The 20,660-nt window shown below is 37.8% G+C and overlaps 1 protein-coding gene across 1 annotated transcript; it reads left to right on the top strand.

Annotated features, from left to right (window-relative positions):
• Positions 1 to 417: 417 nt before the first annotated feature.
• RETREG1 (reticulophagy regulator 1) lies at positions 418 to 20,660 on the top strand. The gene is made up of 7 exons (XM_057390385.1): positions 418 to 661; positions 10,605 to 10,731; positions 12,636 to 12,720; positions 13,901 to 14,038; positions 15,805 to 15,869; positions 17,029 to 17,155; positions 20,067 to 20,660. Exons 1-7 carry the CDS (start codon positions 627 to 629, stop codon positions 20,567 to 20,569), a joined length of 1,080 nt encoding a protein of 359 aa, XP_057246368.1. The 5' UTR covers positions 418 to 626; the 3' UTR covers positions 20,570 to 20,660.

Here is a 20,660-nt window from a genome sequence, read left to right as displayed (position 1 = left end):
TTACTTATTTAGAAGAATTGATAAGTTTTTGTGGATTTTTTCATCTGTTAATTTAGTCATTGGAGAATAACTTGGCTTCTTCTGATGCTTTGTAGGGAGGAAAAAAGGATTTTTTTAATAGTTAAGCATAAACTCCTTGCTCTCATATTTTTAAGCCTGTCACTTTATTAAAGTTTTAAGTTATTTAGCTTCTCATCATTTTGCTTGCTGCTTACACCTGARAGTAATGGGAGATGTTTAGGAAGAWTTCCAATGGAAGCAGAAAAATAAAATGTCCTAAGTGGGTGGTGATTCTCCCTCACATGACCAGAAGGAAAACAAACTGTTTGGCTTTTGGCTGTGCTTGCTGCTAAACACCCTGTCAKAGTGTGTGAGGTGAGTCACGACTTATTTATTTATAGCCACGGCCAATCAAAGCCGACCGCTCTGAACTTCATTCAAGACCAGCAGCACTTAGGATGTCTTGTAAACATTTGCTCTCTGAGCAAGGAGCATTCTTCCTGGCGGTGAGCAGCACAGGTGCCCAGCTGGTGGCTCCTAAAATACAAAACAGACTCGAAGATCATTGCCTGGATTACCTAGATTGGTAGAGAGAGAGAGAGAGAAAATTCCCTTTTGCATCTGAAATGCCAGACAGTGAGGATCTGGGACACGATGACAGGTACTGTACTTTGCTTGTGCTGGCCCTCCCGTGCAGTGCAGGAAGGACTGAGGCTTCATGTAATTAATCTGTGTGTGCTGCTGAGTGCTCAGCCTGAGATCAGTTTTCTCTGCGTTGTAACAGATCTTCTGCTTCTTGAGGGCTTTGCCTCTAAGGCTGTCCTTCTCAGGATGGAAGTGTGAGTCTTAATGTGTGATAGAGGGTAAATAGAACTGCTCTTAGGTACGTCTTAAACTGAGGCTGAAGGGAAGAAAATACCATGTGGTTTCTACCTGGTCACTTTTCCCTTCAAAGGGAAATGTCAGGCATGGCAATAGCTTAGTTGGAGCCATGCTACTGACAGATCCCTAACTCATTTCTRTGAGACAGAGCACTATGTCTGTTTGAGGTATGCCTGTCTTTCTGAAGTTCAGGTTTAATTTAGTTAAAATAAAAACCTGATAAAACCAACAGTCAGCACAAAAAAAAAATATAATTGGATCCAAAACTTGATAACAATTAAAAAATGACTGTTTTATCAAATATGATCCAGCACTTTCCTATGTAATAATTAAATTTAATAATTAAATTACTAATTAAATTTAACCAAATAGATCTTAAAATAGATATTTGAAAAATAGATGTTATTAATGTTTGTCTATGAAAGAGTTTACAATCTAGGTTTCTTGAAAGTCCAAATGTTGTTTCTAAAATGATTTTAAGGAAATACTTGATGTTGCAAAAAAATATGTGTCATGTATGTAGAAGTAGACCCTTTTCCTTTTTTTTTAGAAGTTAGTTAACAAAATGCTAGAATATAGAGGGAACTTTAACAAATTAAGCAATTACAAGGATCAGAAGTGAGCATTTCGTTATGGCTTTGGATTTGATTTCTTCTTGTTAAATTGAAATGTGAACATTTAYGTGGATGTTTTTCCAGTATGTATGTCAGTGTGTTGTGAGATGAAATACAGAAGGTAGTTCTGGTTGTTGCAGAGCAGCACATTCAAGCACAGTCCCTAACTGGATGAGCGTGGGTGAATGGGTCCCCAGAGGCATAATTGGGTCTCTGCAGGGGTGGGGTCACCTACGCATTTCCGTTTGCAGGGATATCTGAGTTGTGCCCTATATATATGGTATRGATTACAGTTAACAGTAGTAGCAGGTAGCATTTCTTCTTCTCTTTTAAGGAAATGTTGACTCATTATTGATGGCCGCCAAAGTGTTAATTGCTATGCTTTAAAAAATGTGTAGTGAGCTCTCCACTTTGTAAATTGTTTATTTTTCAATAAAGAAAACCAGAAATATGTGTGATTCCTTCAAAAGGGTTTTGCCTTTGTAATAATATCTAATTTATTTTGCTCATAATTCTTTCTCTGTAAAGGCTTGCAGCAAGCTTTGGCAGTTAAGCAAAACTAGGCCTAAGACTCGAAGACCTCTGTTTCTATCAAAGGTGGGGGTTTTCTTTTGGTTTTGGAAGAAAAAAGATGAGCTTTTCTAAAGCAGTAACCTGGAAAAGYATAACAGAGCCTGCTCTGCCCATTTATCATTTTGGAAGCTACCATTAAATTAACTGACCCTGATGCTCACCCCTCATCCTTTTGTGTCTTTGCTGTTGAGCAAAAAGGTTTGAGAAAGTAGTTTAATCAAAAGGTTCCAGGTTTTTTTTCTGAAATTAATTTGCCTTTTTGTCTTGGTCATAACAAATAGGATATAACTGGAGAACATTGCTAAAGAAGTGCTAATGAGGTTTGGTGGAGGTCAGAATATTTTGGTCCAAGTTAAACAAGAGGGAATAGRAGGAGGAGCTGTGGGAGCTGTACAGGAGCAATTAATCTTAGAATTGCAAAAGAAGAAATTGTAATGTAAATGCACAAATAATGGTGTAATTTTAAGGGCACGTTGAATCAAAGCTTCAGCTTGTATGTATTTAAAAAAGGACAGCAGTAGCATTTTTTTTAGAAGCTGCAGAATGAGCTTTGATTCCTGATTGGTTTCAGTACACTGCCCTCCTTGCAGGTCCTTTTCAGATGCAAATACTTCTTACTTCCTCTCTTCTCTTGAGTTCATGTCCTACTTCAGAAAACATGTAATATTGTGTCACAAGTGTATTTCATGAACATTGTTACATCATCGTTAAATATGTGGCATTGGTCAATAGTCTGTTAGTCATGCTGTGAATTTAAATGAAAAATAAGCAAGGGAACAGATGCAYAAATACTTCTCAGTAAGGGATCTCTAGCCAAAAAGCTAAGAGTTGTGAASAGCAGGTACCCACTCCTATCTTCTGTTTTGTTTTGGCACATGATCATGGGTGGTAACAGATGAAGACCAGTAAGGAAATACGTGGCCACAGATAGAGGATTGAAAACAATTGCGCATAAGGAGATATTTTCCCCTCSGTAATTCTTTATCAACAGGTCCACCACGGTTTTGGTGCAAGACAGTATAATTTTTTTTTTTTTAATTGACAATTTGTGAGGTATCTAATGATAGTTAAGAATGTATAAAGGATATTGTGAACAGTCCTGAACTGGTGGAAACATGTGGAACTCTCAGTAATGCATGAGAGTAATAAGTGATAACCTACTTGTACAAAATACATTAAAAYCCACTGAAAAGAATCAAAATTATGTTTTGTACAGAAAAAGTCAAAGTCACCTTGTTAAGTAACACAGGAAGTAATTTTWAAAARKWMYWWTTKGSAMYTKRAARWYCMRKTTTTYCYTTTTTTTGTGCARYTGCTCTGCMCTTCAGGGACTGCTCAGCTCATCTTTCCTAGCTGTTGGATTTTGAAAGGCTTTGAACTAGGAGTATCCCAGCTAGAGAATGTGGAGTCTGTGAAGGAAGAAAACTAATTTATTTTGTGAAAAATTACTAAAAGATTTGTCTTTGCAAGAGAAAAATAAATCTGAAAGAATTGCTTCCAGCAGTTGGGTAGATCTGTTTGAACATCTGCAAATGGAACTTCATAGTCCTGTTGCTTAGTAATGAGTCTCCWTACTTTTCTGAACAAAAATGTCTCTTGTGTAACCAGTTTCTGTTACAAATGGGAACCTGCCCTGAGAGATCCCAGCCCTTGTACTGTCTTGGAAAAGGACAACAGCCTGCAGCTGACAGCATTATAGTCTTTGCTAAGCAGAAAACAAGTCAGTAATAGTATCTACATGGCACTGAAACAATGTTTTCATGCAAAGAGACGTTTTTAAAAATCTACACTTAATGACTATGTCATGAGTTTGGACAAATGGTACTTGGCTGTCAGATCACACTTTGACTGATGTCCAGCTGCAATAGTGGCTGGTGTTCTCCTCAGGGGAGCTGGAGCTGGGCAGGAGCAGTACAGGTCAGAGGAAGGGTTTGCTGTGAGTGCTGGCCAACCAGTCTGCTTACCAGAGTCTGTCCAGAGGAGTTCAGCAATGAAATGCCACCATTTACTTGGAGTATATTTTGTTTGTTTTAGCAGGACATTCAGCAAAAAGTCACAATGTTTAATATTGTCCGTTTTGTTGAGAGGCATGTACACTGGAATCACGTGCAAAAAAAAAAAAATAAATCCAGAATTAACCGGTTTGTGTTTGGTCAGCTGAAGAAATGCAATGCACCTCCTTTTTAAGGCTTCGTAAGATGACTTATGTATTATACCTGAAGAGATGAACACATGCCCTCCAAAATAAAATCCTGTTAACAGTGGGTCATTTTCTATTTTCTAAAGCAATCTGTAAGACAAGATGAATTCCCCTATTCCTTTGCAGAGCACTTCAGTGTATTTTTATAATAGGTTTKCTTTCATTTTCAGAAAAGTTTGTTCTTGACAAGTAATATAAGCAGAAGAACTACCTTCATTTATGGGATTGATATTGTTTAGCAGCACATGAGTGATAAAATGTTCCCATGTCAGTTGAAAAGAGGAAAATACAATTGTGGCTTAAGTTTACACACTGTGCAAGGAGTGTATAGAGTCAGGGATGAAAAGTTGCTTAGATGATGTTTTGTTGAGAGTCACATGTCCTGACCAATCTGCTATGCTGTCCACTGAAAAAGGCACATCCAACCTCATCAAATGCTGATGATTTAAACACTTTTTGAGCAGTAATATTGCAAAAAAAATCATAGTGGTCAGGAAATAAAAGGACTCATGCATGCATGAAAGCTGTGAAATAAGATCTTTTTTCAGCTTTTTATTCCACACTTTCCTTTGGGGAAAAAATGAAAAACCCAAAAGACAGTAACAGCAAATTGSACTGATCCATTGTTAATAAAAAGCACAAAATTGAAGTGTCAGATGAAGATAGATGAGGCCAGGAAGAAAATACTTTAAAAGTTTGAGAARTAATAACACAATTCATTCAGTTCCTATAAACAATGTCTTTGAACTACTGGAGGTGGGATAATTAAAGGAGACTTTTSGACTGGGAAAAGTAAGCTGCTCTTTAAGGCTGATAACTACATTCTCCAGTTTCAAATTAAAAACAAGATCTGTCTGTATATTTTAGAGATTCCAAGGGTACCAAAACCTCTGCATTGAAGGGATGGTCACATGTGATCMGTTAAAGAATCTTAGCCACAGTACTACATGTCAGTGAGCCTAAATYTGTGCAGCACCTATGGATTAGCAATGGGAAATAAGGTGCATATGGATATGTACAAGCTGGAGAGATTTCTGTTAGAAAAACTTCGTAATACTTTGTTATATTTGTAGCAAAAAGGTTGTAGATGAAGATTGTCCTTGTAGTCTGAAAACAGTGTATTTGGGGATGCTTCCTGTTACTGCTTTTTCTTTCAGTGACACAGCATCCTTTTGTGGAAGTCTTTGAAGCAAGGAGGATTTTACATGGTGTCCCAATGATTCATTTAAATTGCAGGTCTTGTTGACTTGGTCATAGCCACATGACACAAATATAATTATTTTAGTATGCTTAATGATTGCATAGGATCCAAAAGTGGCACAGGATAGAGCTCAGTTCTACATAATCACCCTTTAAATTAGACATGTAGGTCACTGAGATGCTATGCTGTGAGTTTAGTGGTGCTGGYCATTCTSTCTTTCCGCATAGTGCACATAACATTCACAAATGTGTTACATTGTGTTTCTATARGGCTAATCAATAGTKCATTGTGTTCMACCACACAGTGCAATAGCACATTTTAGATGTTTTTCCATCGGTACTTTAATATACTTGACTGTAGAAAATGTCCTTTTAGCACTATTTTATATTTTGGAAAGCGAAGGGGATGTTTATTTTCGTTTTCAGCATATGTCCACCTGAAATTTATATATAAAAACCCAATTTTTTACAAGAGCTTTTTTTATTCTAGGTACTATTTTATACCCTTTATCTCTGTTCAATTTCAAAACCTACTTTTTTTGTACATATCTTCAAGTATAAATATTTGCTTCAGAGGAAAACTGTATTAATATAATCACTCCCTTCTGCACTGTGGTGACTTTCTTTAAGCAGAGACCTGTGAAAGCTCTGAAAAGGCAGACCTGCTTGATTTGCTGATAAGATTACATGCTGGATTTAATTTGGTTACGTTTCCAGATGAACTCCTGGTTGTCTGTCCTTTGATATCCAGATCCCTTTCAGTTGCACCATTCTATAAGTTCCAGATATTATATTTCAAAAAACTACAAAATAGCCGTATTACCTATATTTTGATTTACATATCTTTGGGAAGGTTGCTTTTGGTTCTTCCACCTTGACTACTACATTCTAAGTTACCCTGAAAATTACAGAGTGCACAGGCTTCAGTGTGTGTGGTTACAGTTGGGAAATCAAGAGGGTTTAGCAGCTCTGTAATTACTGACTCTTTGTCAGTGTGGGTGCAGTCCTTCCGATSCACCACCTCATGGTGTTCTCTGGCACTGCTGCAGTTCTGAGTAGCSTATCTGCCTGAAGATACATAGAAAAACCGTGTACTCATAATTTAAAAAAAATACAGCACATCACGAAGGTATCTTTAAGTCAGTAACATGAGATCTGCTGACCTTTCTGAGAGAAATGTGAYGGGGCTTTGCTTGAACAGATGTCTGGCTACAAAATGAGAGCATGATACCRTCAGTCATTTTTAGCAAACATAATGCCACTGACTCTTTTGGCCAGAGTTTGTGACTGTGATCAGTGGAAGCGTCTGGGTGGTAGAGTGTTTTGGGTAGGTTTTTTTTTACAGTTACTAGGCAACAGTTTATATATTTACTCAGTTATAGAAATGATGCAATAGGCAGTCAGAAGGATGTGAGTAATTTATTTTTTTGTAACACCCTCAACCTTATTGACAGTAGTTTTAGAATGAAGTGTAGCATTGTATATCATACTAAGGATAAATGATGGGAGCATAAAATGTTTTCTTTTCTAAATGATCCACAAAAGCCTTTAAAAGTAATCAGAGACATTTGGCTGCCTATCCCCAAAGGAGCACCCGGACAGCAGTACCCAAAGCTGTTTTGGCAGGAAGTATAGAGTTCATGTTTAAGTTGTGTATTAAGGTACTGTGAATAACCCCACTAATATTATGCTGAAATAGTTTTTATATTCTTGGTTGGCTTATGTCATAGTGAAGCACTTCACTTTCATCACATTAGAAAACTAATTTCTCTGGAGTGTGCATCACTGTGTGCCTGTTTCCTTTTGATCTAATGCAGGTTTAATAGTTATCTCTGTTTTTACAGGGCCATGACATATCTCTCTATCTCTGTGCACATACATTATATGTTGATGTTCCTCCTTTCTTTTTTACTCCCCTTTCACCAGGACCTGTTGTTTCCCCCTTGTTCAGCCTTCTGGACTGTGGGTAACACTGCCATTTGAGTGGGCTCGGGCTAAAGAGACAGGAATTATAGACATCACTAAGGCTGGTAGTTGTTGGGAGATATAAACAAGAAGAGGCAGCATGTGCATCTGATTGTCACACTGAATATCAGCAAGCTGACTTTCTTACACCTCTAATTGCCCAAGATCAGAATAAGGCTTCAAAATAGTATCTGGTGTTCCTTGTTAAATAGAAAATTGTGGCTACTGTAGAACTGACAAAAGTGTCTCATGATTTCTTGTGACCTAGAAGCAGCTGCCAAGTATTCTTTTGTGGAGTYCAGTAGTGGGTTTGTAAAGTTCTGAAGCAAATTTCACTTGTACCTTCCACTCCTCCTGCTTGTCTTGTCAGTGCTCCACATGTGGACCACAGGGCCAAGGCTTATAGCAATGTCTTATCTGCACTGTAGTTCACGCTTTCAACAACTTGGCTAAATAAAGCATCACAAGCAAACAAACAAAGCAACTCCAAAGAACTTTCCCTGCAAACGTGTACTTTTTCTTCATAATTTGCACTTTATTTTGAATTGTTATTAGTTATCCCATTGTGCCTTGTTATATCTCCTCCTCTTTAATCTATATTGTCTTGATATTAGCAGTTAGCATATGTGAAAATMGGTTGCATTTTTATTGTACTTTATGCTTTCATCTTGTCCCTCTCTCTGTTTTTCCTATTAGCTTAAAATAACTAAAGTGAATATCTACAATTGTCCTAGGCGTTTCAAAGCTCTAATTTGATAGTAGGCATCAGGCCTCTTTATATTGTGCTTCCACAAAGTTCCACTTTACTTGTCAACAGTTTTAAATAAAGGGTAGAAGTAAAAATCTGTAAAAGGAATTTGTTATTCAGAACAGTGTCATAATAGTAGTTTTCAGTACTGGAATAAATGGGCAGCTCTTAAAATACTTATTATAATGCTGTAGAATGGTTTATAAAAGCTGGAATCAGTGTTTCTTTAGGGGGAATAGCCTATCCATAAAAATTGCAGTTCCCATAAGCCAAAATCCTTGTATAATACTTTTCTGAAGMCGCTAATTATCAGAGATGATGGAAATTGCTGTTGTGGGTGGGATGCAGACAGAAAGTTCTGTGTAACCCTGCTCATCCCTCCAGTTGGGTCACTCCAGCTGGGTTCCTGCAGTGATCTCAGTAAATTTCCTTATGGTTTTATTTACATCCTGTGTCAGGGGCAAAYATCTGCATTTAGTGCCTTGGGTGGCTGGGGAATTGAAGAAGTCACCTAGTCCCAGACACGGGGCTCTTATCCTATGCATTTCAGACTCTGTTTTAAATAGTTCATTGGGTTTTTTTGTTTTTGGTTTTGTTTTGTTTTTTTTTTTCTCACAGGGGAGGCAAAACCCCTCACCCTGTCTATTTTGTAATGTAAGAAGAAATCACACCACTGCAACACTACAAATACAATAATGCAGTCAGGAGYAGGGCGCCAGTCTTGGGGTTTGGATATTAATGAGTCTTATACCATGGCTGAGGGTGCAGGTTCCTGTAGTTCGCGGTGCCCCGGACAGTGTGGCGTGTCCCCTTCGGGCAGTGTCTCTGTGTCCCCTGCGGGTCGTGTCCCCTTCGGGCAGTGTCTCCTCCGGGTCGTGTCCCCTTCGGGCAGTGTCTCTGTGTCCCCTGCGGGTCGTGTCCCCTTCGGGCAGTGTCTCTATGTCCCTCTGGGCAGTGTCTGTGTGTCCCTCCGGGCAGTGTGGCTGTGTCCCCTGTGGGCAGTGTCTCTGTGTCCCCACCGGGCAGTGTGGCTGTGCCCCCCGTGCCGCTCCCGTCCCTCTGCCGGCGCTGCCGTCCCCGGTTGGTCCCCGCGGGGCTGTGCCACCACCTCGTGGCGAACGAGGACAGCCGGGCGGCAGGGAAAGGTCTCCGCGGGTGTGGAACTGCSCATTTTTGACCGAAATTGTGTCTTTTTTACAAAAACGAGACTGCGGACACCGTGTAGCTGATAGGAGTCGGGAGTTTGATCTGTCCGTGTGTGTGTCCCCTTATGGCTGTGCACCGACCCTTGTAAAGTAATTTTTTCATAATGTGATTTTTATTTCTCTTGTAATTCAATCCACCTGTGACAAAATGTTTACTCTGAAGGCAGTGATGCATTAGACATGTAATGGGTTATATATGTCAGTAAAATGATGGATTTGCTCCTGGCTGGCTTGCATTCACTGCGATCGAAGTTGTGTGTACTCAGCAGTGCATTATGCACGAGGTAACTCRATAAAGCTGGTGTGGAATTTACTTCAGATTCTCAGTGTTTGCACGGTGGTTAATCTGTTCCTTGTACAACTTTGATCAGACATTGACTGGCCTGTGTATGTCTTTATTATTACTTGTTTCATAAAACGGCTTTGTTTAGACATTTTGTTTACTCCACAAAGGTGTATGATGTGACCATTYAAGCTCTATATTGTATAAACTGATCTACCCCAGATGTGATACACATATATGCTATCTCATGGTTTTCAGAAAATTCTTTGATACAGGGTTTTTTAGGGTGGTTGTTATTTTATTAAGAGTACTGAACAGTCGTAAGATCAGCTTTAGAAACAATCATTTCAATATAATAGAAAAATTAAAACTCAGTAGGAAAAGTAATGTAAATAGCAAGACTTCAAGAGCAATTTTTTTTTCCTTTAGGTTGGGTAACAATTTCATCATCATAGTTCGCAGAACAAGTTAAAAAATAGAAGAGAAAAAGCACAAAGGCTATATGCTTAAAGTGAAATTAATTAATATGTATGGCCATCTTGTGGCAGTGAAAAGTATTGTGGTATATTTTTTAAAGAAGAAATAATGTTAAAAAACCAAGTTTGGAGTCTGTTGTTTGATTTAGAGATTTAGATTTGGCAACTTTGCTTTGAATTCAGTGTTTTCATGTGGCCAGAATAAAAAAGAAGTCATTTTTGTATGGACTGAAAATTGCTACTACTGCCCAGATTTTTTTTTTTTTTTTTTTTTTTTTAGCTAAAATAGGTCAAGTTAGCCCAATGTAAAATACACAGAAGCAAGCACAGGTGTCTCTAGCATAGCAGCAGTCATTGGATTGCCAGAGGCTATGGCTTTACAAAGTGATGTTTTCAACCAGTTTCAACTTTCATATGAACTGTAAACAAAGTTGGGTATTTTTGTTTGTTTTACTCAGCTGGAAAGTCACCGATTCCAGTCAAGACTACAGACTCAGAATAAATCAGTGCATTTCAGAAACACTGATGACTTTATTTGTATTTCTTCAAGAAATGTCCCACTTTAAGGAACAAAACCCTGGCAAGGTAAGCACTCCCCATTGAGATTAACAGTTCTACATGATTTAATAAGGAAGTGAGGTAGATTTATAAAAAATAAANAAAAAAAAAAAAAAAAAAAAAAAAAAAAAAAAAAAAAAAAAAAAAAAAAAAAAAAAAAAAAAAAAAAAAAAAAAAAAAAAGAGAGCAAGCAAAAAAATTCCAAAAAGAAAATGTACATTCTGATACGGTCAGTCATGGGTTTCTGCTAACTTTTGTTTTTGCTATGAAGAATATGGGTAGGTAGTCAGTGAGAAAAGCTGTTCACAGTAACGTTTGTAGCAATACAGTCCATCCACTTACAGCTGTTGGAACTTCACCAATTATTCCATGGACTTTTAAACAAAAATTTTAAACATCACAATTTAATAAAAACTTGAAGAAGCAAAGAAATAACATAGGCCTGTTCCTAAATATAAACATGTTATTTTTTTTCAAATAACTATAGTTTTCAGGAATAGCTGCACAAAGAGTGTTCCTCATACGTGATTGTGGTAATTTTTCTTCTATACACCTGTCATTGGTGACTTTCCCTTTTTTTACTGGAAAGACTGAGCTGGAGAGCCCAGCTCATGAAGAGACAAACAGAAGTACAGCTTTTTTTTTTCCCTCCAGCTAGGAAGAATATCATTATTTAGTTCTAGTAAAAGTGAAGCCCTTCTTTTTCTCCCAAAGAAAAATATAAATAATGTAGAAGTATATTATGATAATTGTAGATTACATTTTTATATTTGTATTGCTAAATACAAGTTAAAAGAAGGCTACAGGGGTTTTTCTCCTCTTTTAAACTCCTTTAATTTTGCCAGAAAATCTTCCCTGAAAACAGTCCATTCAGAATTAGCAAATAGAGAGCATGTGGAACCATTCTCAAATATAAGCAGTTGAGACTGAAAATGCAGATGAGCAACAGGATGAAATATCTCTAGAAAAAAAATAAAAGAATAAATTATATGAAGAGTATGTTTGGAGTTAGATTTAAAAGAAGTAAGGTTATAGTGAAGTAAGGAAATGGGGTATCAGTTATGTGGTAACATGACAAAGCAACTGTATGTTAAGAGATATCTAACACTGGTTTAGAAAAGSTAATTTTGATAGCGTGTTTTCCCTTCTTTTTCCTGACCTCATTCTCTAAGCCATGTCATTATTTTACTGCTATAATTGGAAACAAATTAAGCAATAATGCTGTGTGCAAAATTTCTTTGAATTAACCATTTTATTGCAATTCAGCTCCAAAAGCAATTGGATCCTTTCTGCAAACTTTCAACAGATCAATTGTGTATTCAGCTCTGTGCAGTTGTGAAAGATGCACTGTGATGTCTCAGTCACCATAAGGGCCAAATCCCAAATTTTATATGGAAAATTTAGCTCAGTCTTGTCATTAACAGGGGTGCTAGAGTAGCCAACAAGCATCAAGGGAATGCTTGCCAGCATATGAGAGAAAAGAGTTTCACAAAGCAGCACAACAGGGGAGAGAGAGCTGTAGCTAGAGGAAGGATGTTTCGTTTTTGTAAGCATGCTGCAAGCATGCATTGTAATATTGCAATTAGTGAGTTGTGTTTTTTCCTGCATATAAACTGTCCAGTCTTTTTTCATGCAATGAGGGTGTAATTTCTAGTAATTTTGCAATAAACATGAGCTCATTAAAGCTTTGCAGTAAATTATTAAAAATAGCATGGTTTTATGATAGAAGAGGGGATGCATCCTAATTATCCCAAATGGACTGTTTGATGCTTTTTTTTACCAGAAGTGTTAAAAGTATTTCCCATTTTTTGAAAAACAAACTTCAATTTCACACTGCGTTGTAGATTTCATTAGCATGCAACATGTCTTTTGCAAAATGCTCTAATCATTTAAGTGAATGTGTTAATGGTCAATTTTGATGTTTTTGCCAGTTTTGCCTACTAGTCTGCAGCATATGTACATTTTTCACTGTCTTGGGAAGTTACATTCCTGGAGTTGTCCTCTCTTATGTCTTGTGTAAGTATGGTCTCTTTTTCAGTCATGATTTGTGTATGTGTTCATTATTTGGTYTCTGTATAGGGAGTGTTTATTTATTTATATATCTGTTTACACACGTGCAAGTTTCCAGAAGACACCAATCTCTGTGGTGTAGTGACAGGTCTAAGGGACAGGATGCCATCTGGAGGGACCTGAACAAGCTCAAGGAGTGGTCCATGGGAATCTCATGAGGTTTAATGAGACCAAGTGCAAGGTGCAACTGGGTCAGGGCAGCTGCCGGTACCAACCCAGGCTGGGGATGAGCAGACCCAGAGCAGCCCTGCTGAGGATTTGGGGATGCTGGAAAGGCTGAGACATGACCCAGCCATGTGCACTCACAGCCCAGAGAACCAAACGTGTCCTGGGCTGCATCCAAAGCAGCGTGGGCAGCAGGGGAGGGAGGGGATTCTGATCCTCTGCTCTGCTCTGGTSAGACCCCACCTGSARYRCTGCATCCAGATCTGGGGACACAGCACAGGAATGACAGGGACCTGTTGGAGTCCAGAGGAGGGACATGGAGATGATSAGAAGGCTGGGGCACCTCTCCTATGAAGACAGGCTGAGCAAGTTGGGGCTGTTCAGCCTGGAGAAGGGAATACTCRGGGGAGAAGCCTTTCAGTTCCTACAGGGGGCTTATTAGAAAACTGGAGACAAATGTTGGAGCAGTGCCTGTTGCAACAGCACAAGAGGCACTGGTTTTAAAATGAAGGAGGGTCAATTTAGATTAGATCTAAGGAAGAAATTTTTTACAATTTTTTGTCATATGGAAGTCAGTTTACAGTTCTTTCAGCATGTTGATTCTGGCACAATGTTTCATAGTCATGTTTGTCAGATCAAGATACCAAAATCAGTCTAAGTCAAGGTAATGATAAATGTTACAATGACCATAAATCATGTCTTACTGATAGTAAAAAAAATGCCAGTTGATATGAATATAATGGTACTTTCTGTGATGAGTAGGAATGGGTCCTGAAAACTGGATTTGACCTTAACAGTTTGTCTACATGGGCACTTCACAGTGTATTTTTTATGTAAAACTAATTGTATTTTGTAACATTAGTAGTAATCTAATGCAAAGGCATTGTTTAAGCTTTATTGAGAAACTTCTTGTACAGCAATATTTCAATACAAATTTTCTCTGTCTTCATTTTTATCACAGTATTGTGTGCCTTTTTGTGTCCCTTCCTTAAGTGCAATGAATTTGGACAGAAATTGTGCAGTAAAATTAAGGCTGTTCTGATGAAACTGGATTTTGGACTAGTGGAATATATCAACCAGAAGAGAAAAGAGAGAGCTGGTGAGTAAATAGTTATAGTCCCAAATAATGTATTTCTGTATATAGCAAATTTTATTCACCTTGCAGTTTGGTTTATCCTGAGAAGCCAACTGTAAAGATAATTCTTGCTTTGAACCTGGCTACTGTTACTAGCTTTATAAGAAGTGACAGTGTATGTCAAATGTCTGGGTATGATGCTAAAAAAAATTACTGCTTTATGGAAAGAAACAAGRCAAGCTCTTTGTATATGATTAGATGTACTGCTTATAAGTTTTCAGAAAAAAACTACTTGCTGTATGCTTGCAGTGCTTATCTCTGTTTAGATAAGGCAAACTTGCCCAGGAGAGAGATTCGCTCAAGAGTCCCAAAATAAGAACATAACAGGAGCTTCAGTAAGAGACTAAACTCTGTTCCGGTATCTAAATCTGCATTGGTTTCACTCCCTCCAGCAAAAAAGAATTCMTTTTCTTCTCCAAATACTCAAAAAGCATATAAGAATTGCCAYGGGATARCAGCTACTAAATAATCRAWGTTTTTAGGTGGAAAGGRGAGAAATCAATTTAAAACAAAATCWCACCTATCTCACCTGAAATTTTTCTGATACTGGAAACTTTTATATTTTATGCAGTAAAGCTATTTCAAGAAAAATATGTATATGAACAGTGTTACCTTTAGCTTGTTTTTTGCATGTGTTCCAGTTTTGGTAATTAAACATTTGTAGTGTAGTCACACTACTTGCAGGTAGCCTACCCTTTTTAATTAGTGCTGCATCAATGGACTTAATATCCACTTTAAAACATGCATTTCTTCTAACCATTCATCATACAATGTACTGTTCCTAGACCCAAGGAGAGCCACCATGTGTCTTTGCCCCTTCTCTTACATGTATTTATTGGAAATAAATAATGCATTGGAAAWTTTCTTTCATGTATTATTCTATCTTGTTCCATTCTTAAGTGAAACTGGCAGAGAAAAAGATCAGGCTATAGTTTAATAAGCCAGCACTGGGAAAATGGTTTACGTTAGATGTGTTYTTTCCTACATCTTGTCCACCAGTTGAATTTAACTCAGTCAAGTTCCCTACCTTGCTTTGCCTTTGGGTTCACCACTGGGTTTCACAAACCCTTGTGTTGGCACAAGAAAGGAATTGAGCAAGTTGCAAGAAGCAGCCACCAAGAACACCATGGCTGTGTTTTTCATTTTATATTGGTTTAAAAGAGTCTCAGGTGGAGGAGGCAAAATTTGTGTCTCTGCTTGTCTGTAAAGAGCAACATTCAGAGGATGCTTTGTATGCATATTTGCATATGACTGTGAATGCAGGGTAAGAAGGGTTTTGTGACTGAAGATTACATGCAATTATTAAGAAAATTGCATGTTTTCATATAAAAGTAATGTGGTGGGGTAACTATACAGCCTGTTCTAACAACACRTTACACCTGTGCCTTGTACCAGCAGTGTAGTCTAAAAGAGAGGTGTATATTGCCAGGGCAGATGAAATTAGGGTGAGCAACAGAGGCTCCTGAAGGAGGTACAATGCAGGTAAATAAATCTGTTGGAATGCATTCAGAATAACCTTCTCTTTCCCACTTTGGTTGCTGTATTTTGACAAGCAGCCAGTGTCTAGTCAGGCTTGTTTCCCTGGCCTTAGCAGCATAGTCCATAAACGATGCAGTGTTTCAGCAGATGGAAGGTTATTGTGCTACACAAGCTGTGTGACAGAGAACACACACTGAACCTGGAAATCCATTGTCATGAGCAGGATAAAAAATATATCTTTTTTCTTTCAGAAACAGCAAAAACAAAACTCACAGAAGATGACAGTGAATTAGACATATCAGCTCTGTGTCCTAAGGTGACTTCTTTTCAGTCAGCCCTCTCTTGCTTTTAAAATCTATATAGATAATGGGAGACTATCTAGATTGCTGTCTCTGTTCTTCTGTGGAAGACTTTAACCTCCCTAGGAGGCTGTGCTCCTGAACTCAGCAGTATGCTTTASAAGTGATTCATAGTCTCCACCTTTAGCCTTATACTAATTAACCTACTGCATTTGTGACTTCTGGCCTTCAAGGTAATGGTTTCTTTGGCCTACTGAGCTAAGACTGTGTTTATTTTATGTCGGCTGTAGAATGATTGCATTAGAATTTAATAGCAAAGGTGGTTAGTTTTGTTTGCAACAGTGGATTTGCAGTTTATTTTTATAAAATTAAAATACAAAAGGGAAACATCAAAATATGTAATTTGACAGATAGTTTTGTAATCACTTTTCTAATAATTTTCAGTGATGGTGCAAAAAGGTATAGTATCTATAAAATCTTCCTAGATATGTATGAGAATAATCAAATATCTAATTTTTCTCCTAGTATTCTAAATGACCATGTGGCAAAGGTTTTTCTGTTATAATCAGAATACCAATTGATATTAAAAAAATCATCATAATAGGAATTATTACGCAGTATTTTATCAGTAGTGTATAAAGCCTGACTTCAACAGTGATCACTTTGAAGGTGGTTTTGTGCTCTGAAAAAAAAACAAAAAAACAAACAAAACAAAGAACTATATCCCATGGGATAAAAATGTGTAGCTGACAAAACTGAATATTGTTGAATAAATTGGTAAAGGATAATGATTTTTTTTGTTTAGCTAATTTTWGATGGTGTCATAGATATTGGGCTGGTTTTTCTGGTCCAAGTTTACTCATTTCATTACATTATGCATATTTTGTATTTGCTCATTCTGCTTTCATTGCAGTAGGATTACTTTGAGAATGAGTAACTGGAATTTTCTATGCTTCTTTAGTATGATACAGCTTTTAGTTATTACAAAGAGGGATGCTTCACTTCTAAGCATTGTATACTATTTTCATGCTCCTACAATTAAAGCTTTAATAGGTGATTTATGTTGCTATGACATACAAGAGGGATTTTTTTCAGTCTCTAAGCTTTGGCTTTCTGTAGTGTGAATTTTTTTGAGTGTATAAGAATATCATRTATGGGACTTTTTTTTCTGTATAGGTTAGTCCTGCAGTTGTTGCCAAAGAGCTGTCAGTGTCTGACACAGAYGTATCAGAAGTATCCTGGACCGATAATGGAACCTTTAACTTATCCGAGGGATATTCTCCACAGACAGACACATCTGATGGTATGTGACAGCTTCATCTATATCATCAGTGGATTCCAGCCATGCAAGTTATCTCAAAATTAGACAGTTTGAGGACAGAAGGTTTTGGGGTTGTTACTTTTCCCTCTGAAATGACTTTAAGGTTAATTGTAGTGTTTTGTATAGTGTTGAATGCATCTTGTATAACAACTGTCCTCATCTTAAAAATATTGAAGTACATCAGCAAGTACATCAGTCTAAATAAATAAGTAGTGCTGGGTAAAGCCAACACATTCAGTAAGTGCCAGATGTAGCACTCTCTTCTACCAAACCTTTTAAGCAAATAAACCTTTTAAGCACTTTTAAGTGCTTTTGTGGCTAAAGTAAACAAATAAAAGCTGAGGAAGAAACAGTGAATACTCTGACTTGTTAAACAGACAATTAAAGAAAGYATTGTTAGGTTTTATTACTAGAAATGAAGACAGCCAGCAATGAGCCTATGAAGAGTTGGACTAGGAAAAGATTCTCAAGCACTTGGCTTAATCTTGACCAGAAAAAAGTTCTTACTTTTTACAGACCAAGCTATCAGTTAACACTTAGCCAGAATAAAGATTAAGGACAACAGTAGTTTGCTGTAATCTTTCCTGTCAGTGTGTTGCTCTGCTCATCTTGCATTTCTCCTAGGAAAAGTTCACTGTAAGTGACAAGCAGGATGATGCTACAGGTCAAATTAATAATTTAAATTATTTTCCTAATATTTCAAGTTGTAAATAGACAGCATTGTGTGATCACAGAACCATAAATTGTAAAACTCAATTGTCATTCATCTCATCTATCTTCCTATTCAAAGCAGGTTCAAAGCTCTTCACTAAAGCTTCATGAAATTTCTCAGGCTATTACCATTTGAATTCTGAACAGCTCCAGTGGTAGAGATTCAGCAACCTCCCTGGAAAGCCTTTTTCCATATTTGCTTTCCCTCGTGATGAAAAAGGCTTTTTCTTATAGTGAGTCAAAATTTCCCATGTTCCAGTTTGTATCAATTTATTCTGATCCTTTCACTGTTCACTSTCTAGAAGAGTCAGACCCATCTTCTCTGTACTTTGCCATTCAGTCGTTAAACTGATTCCGCCTTTGCCACCTCCTTTTAGGGCTGAACGAAGCCTATTCTCTCAGCATCTGCCTATACATCCCGTTCTCCAGCCCCCTGATTATGCTGGCCTTCCAGGGGATTCAGTCCTGTATGTCTTGGACTGGAGAGGTCAAAACTGTACTTCAATGTATACTTTCAGTTGCTGAATAGAGGAGGGAAATCCCTCCCATTGACTTTCTGCCTTCAATTTCGCTCTTACAGCTCAATGTGTGGTTGGCCTTCCTTGCTGCAAGGACATACCACTGACTTGCTGCCCACAGGTCTTTTTCAGGAAAGCCACTTTTTGTTTTGTTGCCCCCAACCTGTACTGCTGCACASAGTATTCCATCCCAGATGCACGACTTCACATTTGCTTTTGTTGAATGTCATAATGTTCCTTTTCAGCCTGTTCCTTTCTCCAGCCTGTCGAGGTTCCTCTGAAGGCATCCCGACCTCCAGAATATCAAATACACCTGCCCCTCAGCAGTTCCTTTCTGCCCATGAGCTTGCAGAGTGCACTCCATCCYGTCATTCAAGTCATTAATAAAAACCTTGAACAGTGCTGGTTTCAGTACCTGTGACTACAAAAACCAGTCTCCAGCTGCACCTTGTGTCACTGATGAAGCCCTTTGGCCCTGTCATTCCAGCCACTTTCCCACCCACCTTTCTCTTGCCCTGTTTGCCCACCAGCTTGGCTGTAAGGATCTTGTGAGAAACTGCTCAAAGCCTTGCTRAGTGAAAGAGAAACAACATCCGCTCTTCTTCCCCATGGAGCATTTCAGCACATGGGACATASACAGAAGTGCAACACCATATGGAATGCATCTGAGGACTGGCTCATCTCCTCTCAAAGCTCTATACATCTGAGCCACCATTCTGCATACAGCACAATCCTTCCTCCTCACCTTCCCAGCCTGTCTTTCTTAAAGAAAATGGAGGAAATGACAATATGAATCATTTTTACGATTTATTTCCTTAACCCTTATGAATGCACCTACAACAAGTTTCTATTGCTTGTTTGCAAAGAAAGTAAGTTCAAACTGATTAATTTTTACATTCTTATTCAAATAAGATGAAAGTATTCCCTTGGGCTTATTTAGGCCTGTTCTACAGGCCATGTACTCCAGGGTATGTTTTGCACATTTTTCTAATAACAAATATTGTGTCATTCATTAATGCAGYCATTAAAATGAAATGTTTTATTTGATTACATCCTACTTTTTATCCTCTTGAAAACGTGAAACAGTTCTGATCATCTATACAGTTTTCATTTTCTGTTTCCTTTTTAATACAAGCATTGGCCAAGAAAGGCAAATGAAAGTCTTTACACTGGTTTTATATCTTTATTTAAACAGAAACATTCTTTTTTATTGTTCCATATGCATGTTAAAATCTTGTAACATATCCTTACATGCTTATATATTTGTAGTTTAYGTATATTATGAAGAAAAATAAGTTTTTTAAAATTTTAGGACTTTATGTGGTTGATATATTTAGAAATAGCTGTGCTGAAGATTTGCATGGGTTGTTTCGTTACAGATAGATACCAAGGAAAGTTATCTTTAAAAAGGTATTTTGTTCAAATAGATGGATACAAGTTGATTTATATAGGTGCCAGATCTGTGACCTCAAAACTGTTCTGTTTTAGATGTCACACAAAGCTCCTTCTAGTAGAGAACTACCACAGTATGGATTAATATCCATAAGGATACTTATGGATACCACAGGGAYGCTTACTAACTGCATTTTTACATGTGGCTGCATTTTTGGGAAACCTTTTGTGAGCGCTAACAYTGTTTCCTTCTGTTAACCCTTCTGTAACAGATTTTGACCGACCTAGTGATCATGAAGAAGCTTTTGCTAGAGATCTTTTAGAGTTTCCCTCTTTAGAAAATGGTGCCGGCACAAATGATGACGACGACTCAAGCATCRGTTTGCCCACCCAGCAGAAGCGAAGGAAAGAGCAAACGGATGTCAAGGCTTCCAGACAGAGTAAAGAGAGACCATCCACTGCAGGGTTGTCCTTGCCTTTGACCAGTGACCAAACCTTTAATTTAATGAGTGGAATTGCTGGCGACGTCATCACGGCTGCGGTGTCTGCTGCCATCAAAGACCAGCTGCAGTCCCTACAGCMAGCTCCCTCACAGGCAGCGCCCAGTTTGAGTGAGGAGACAGACACAGAGGAGGCTGATGATTTTGAACTGCTTGACCAGTCTGAGCTAGAGCAGATTGAGAAAGAACTGGGACTTTCACAAGGCCAAGAAGCAGAATCCCAGGAAAAGAAAAAGTCTTCAGGCTTCCTTTCAAATCTGCTTGGGAGCCATTAACCTGGAAATTGCAGCTGGTAATGCAGAAGAAATTAAACATAAAACACAAAAAAATACCATCAAATGCAAAAAAAAAAAAAAAAAAAAAAAA

This window comes from Malurus melanocephalus, unplaced genomic scaffold (genome assembly GCF_030028575.1).
Source record: "Malurus melanocephalus ecotype Western Australia unplaced genomic scaffold, MMel_1.1 scaffold_25, whole genome shotgun sequence".
NCBI classification, from domain to species: Eukaryota; Metazoa; Chordata; class Aves; order Passeriformes; family Maluridae; genus Malurus; species Malurus melanocephalus.
This window is presented reverse-complemented; position numbering and strand designations above follow the sequence as displayed.